The sequence below is a fragment of the Phaethon aethereus genome (assembly GCF_964289735.1).
Source record: "Phaethon aethereus genome assembly, chromosome: 6".
Classification (NCBI taxonomy): Eukaryota; Metazoa; Chordata; class Aves; order Phaethontiformes; family Phaethontidae; genus Phaethon; species Phaethon aethereus.
In genome coordinates, this window is record NC_138580.1 from 30,422,765 (window position 1) to 30,426,338 (window position 3,574).

At 63.2% G+C, this 3,574-nt stretch overlaps 1 protein-coding gene across 1 annotated transcript; it reads right to left on the reverse strand.

Annotated features, from left to right (window-relative positions):
- Nucleotides 1-426: 426 nt before the first annotated feature.
- Nucleotides 427-2,756, reverse strand: FZD7 (frizzled class receptor 7). The gene has a single exon (XM_082001489.1). The coding sequence runs from the start codon at nt 2,489-2,491 to the stop codon at nt 779-781; it is 1,713 nt and encodes a 570-aa protein (XP_081857615.1). The 5' UTR covers nt 2,492-2,756; the 3' UTR covers nt 427-778.
- Between the last annotated feature and the right edge of the window lie 818 nt (nt 2,757-3,574).

A 3,574-nucleotide genomic window follows, 5' to 3' on the forward strand; every position in this document is an offset into this window, starting at 1 on the left:
CTTTTGTTTCCCCCTTTGTCTCCTAGAACAAAGGCAAGGGGGAAAAGCCTTCTGCTGAAAAGCAACAAGTCATTTCTTTTCAGGGTGTGCAATAGCAACCCCCTCCTTCCCCACAGCAGCAAGAACAACAGACCGAGGGCCGAATTTTCACTTTAGAACAATTATAACAGGTAGCACGGAGGTAAAAAGGAACTTGTGAGCTGACAAAACAGAGGCATCTCACCAGCACACGATCTGGGCTGTGGCTGGTTGTGCAGTACTCACGCGATCCCTCCGCCGAGCTGGAAGGAGCAGGCAGTAAGCTCAGGCTCGGGAGTTATTCTGCCTGCGCTGCAGTTCGACCCCAGCAATTCAGAGGGGGTGTTGGCTACTTTTTGGCAAAGGCAGCTCAACAGATCTGGCTTCCCCTCTCTCTCGTCCAAAGCAAGGCAGGATGGCTTTAGCTGGGTTGCGTTTTTTCCCCGCACAGGGGTAGCGGGAAAGAGAAGTAAGGGAACTTCTTGCGGGTGAAGGACTCTCCCATCCCACCAGTGAGCTCTTTCTCTGTGCTGTTCCACTTAGCTGGGCTTAAGCACCACTGGACTCAGTCTGTCTGATCCTTTACGCAAAGATTTTTTTTATTTTTTTGTTCCAAACCCTCTGGGAGGAAGAAAAAGTTAGGAAAAGCCTCCCTTCCTCCCTCTTCAGGGAGCCATCGCCTTCCTCTTCTGCCCAGTATCCCTCTCCTCTGCTTGTGTGCATGCGTGCGTGTGTGTGTGTGCCAGAGGGGACAGGGGTCTCATACTGCCGTCTCGCCTTTGCTGCCAGTGCTGAGTCTGTGGTAGAAGCGTCGCCAGGACTGAAGGGTTTTGCCAGACCAGATCCAGAAGCCAGTTGTGATACCAACAATCATGGTCATGAGGTACTTGATCATGAAGACTGTGAAGTCTGGGCTCATAGGGGCAAAGTGGCTGGGGCAGGGCACGGCATAGGTTTTGCAGGTCTGAAGGAGCCACGTCTTCTCCCAGGTGCCACGGAAGGCCTGCTCATAGAAGTAACATGCCAGGACAATGGTGGCAGGCACTGTGTAGAGGACACTGAAGACACCGATGCGCACCATCAGCTTCTCCAGTTTCTCTGTCTTGGTGCCATCATGCTTCATGATGGTGCGGATGCGAAACAAGGACACGAAGCCAGCAAGCAAGAAGGAAGTACCAATGAAGAGGTACACAAACAAGGGCGCCAGCACAAAGCCCCGCAGCGAGTCCACGCTGTAGATACCTACGTAACACACCCCACTGAGAACATCCCCATCCACCTGCCCCATGGCCAAGATGGTGATGGTTTTGACAGCGGGCACAGCCCAGGCAGCCAGGTGGAAATACTGGGAGTTGGCCTCGATGGCTTCATGGCCCCACTTCATGCCAGCAGCCAGGAACCAGGTGAGGGACAGGATGACCCACCAGATAGAGCTGGCCATGCCGAAGAAGTAGAGGATCATGAACAGGATGGTGCAGCCTTCTTTCTTGGTACCTTGGGCCACAGTGCGGTAGCCGTCCTCAGAGAAGCGCTCCAGACACACCACCCGCTCCTCCAGCAAGAAACCTGCTGCATAAGCCACTGCCACCATGAAGTAGCAGCCCGAGAGGAAGATGATGGGCCTCTCTGGGTAGCTGAAACGACGCATGTCCACCAGGTAGGTGAGCACGGTGAAGAGGGTGGAGGCACAGCAGAGCACAGACCACACGCCCACCCACAGCCGGGCAAACCGCACCTCCGCCTCCTTGAAGTACATGAGCCCGTTGGGCCGGGCAGGCTCGCAGGGGGCCCCGCAGTCCCGCTCCCCCAGGAACCGGTAGCCCAAGTAAGGAGGCACTTTGAGCTGCCGGGGACAGGAGAAGGAGAAGCCGGAGGGGGGCTGCGGCGGGGTGAGGAAGTCGGGGAGGTAGCCAGCTGTGGGGTGAGCAGTAGCCCCCCGGCCTGCTGCACCACCAGGCCCTGGTGGGGCATCCGACGTATTCTGCCCCACGCAGATCTCGCCTGCACCGTGGATGGGGAAGTTCTCACAGCGGAGTCGCTCTGGCCACTGGAAGCCGAACTTGTTCATGAGGGCCTCGCAGCCCTGGCGGGCGCGCTCACAGAGGGAGCGGCAGGGCGGGATGGCCTGCTCCAGCACGGTGCACACCGGCGCGTACATGGAGCAGAGGAAGAACTTGAGCTCGGCCGAGCACTGCACCTTGACCAGCGGGTAGAACTGGTGCACCTCCAGCCCCGCGTCCTCCTGGTTGGTGTGGCCCAGCAGGTTGGGCAGGATGGTCTGGTTGTAGGCGATATCCGTGCAGAGCGGGATGGAGATGGGCTGGCAGAAGCCGTGGTCCGGCACGGAGATGCCCTTCTCGCCGTGGTACTGCTGCGCCGCCGCGCCCGCGGGTGTCCCCAGCAGGGCGGCCAGCAGCGCGGCCAGCCCCAGCAAGGGGCAGCCGCCGCCGCCGCCTCCTCCTCCAGCCCGCATCGCCGGGGCGGCCGGGGGCCCGGGGAGCCGCGGGGAGTCCTTCAGAACCGGGCGGCGCGGCTCCTCAGGGGCATCAGCGCCCGGAGGGCGGCGGCGGGGCCCCTTCCGCGGGGCTGGGGCGCGGCGGCGGGAGGAGCGCGGCTCCGCGCCGGCCCTCCGCGACTTTCCTCTTCGGCTCCGGCGGGTTGGCGCTCAGCGAAAGTTTCCGGAGCCGCTGCCGCCGGAGAAGGCGGCGGCGAGACAGGAGACGCGCGGGAAGCCCGGCGGCGGCTCTGGCCAGCTCCGCGCAGGGTCCCGCGGCGGCGGCGAGGCGGAGGCGGTGCTCCCCGCCCGGGTGCGCGGCCCCGGCGCCGGGGATTTAGGTTACGGCTTAAACGGATTATTACCGCGCCCGGCTGAGCCGTGTATTTTACTCCGGGGCTTAAATAACTTTTAAAATCCAATTACTGCGCGATCCTCCCCGTGGCTCGGCTGGGCTCCGCTCCCGACGGGCGCCGCTGCGGGCTATGCGTCCGGGGCAGCCGCTTGCCTCCCGCCTTGCTTTGCTTCGCTTCGCTTCGCTCCGCCCGCGGCCCTGCCGCCACCGCCCGCACCGCGGATCCCGGCCCGCGGCCGCGCCGGCACAAAAAAAAGACACATATACGCGCGGGCGCGCCACGGGGCCCCGCCCCCGCCGCCGGCCCCATTCACAAACCGCGCCGGGGGCGGGGCCTCGCAACACCCGCCCACCAATCGCCGCGGAGGGGGCGGGGCGGACGCGGGAGGAGGAGCCCGTGCCGGCGTAGAGGGAGGGAAAGTTGCGAACAACTTTTTCCCATCCCCGGCTGGGCGGGGTGGGGCGGGGCGGGCGGGGGCGGGGGTGCCGCCCCGGGCCCCGCCCCCCCGGGCCCCGCCCCCCCGCGCTGCAGGGCTGAGCCGGGACGGGGCGGGGGGAGGACTCAGGCAGCTCTCTCAGGGTGGCCCCAGCGAACTAAAATTAACTGGCTGCTCTCTGAGCAGGCTTTGAAAATGCGAACAGCTGCCTGTGCCCAGAGTTATTAAAAAAGAAGGGGGGAAAAAAAAAATCGGGGGGGGGAAGCAGCG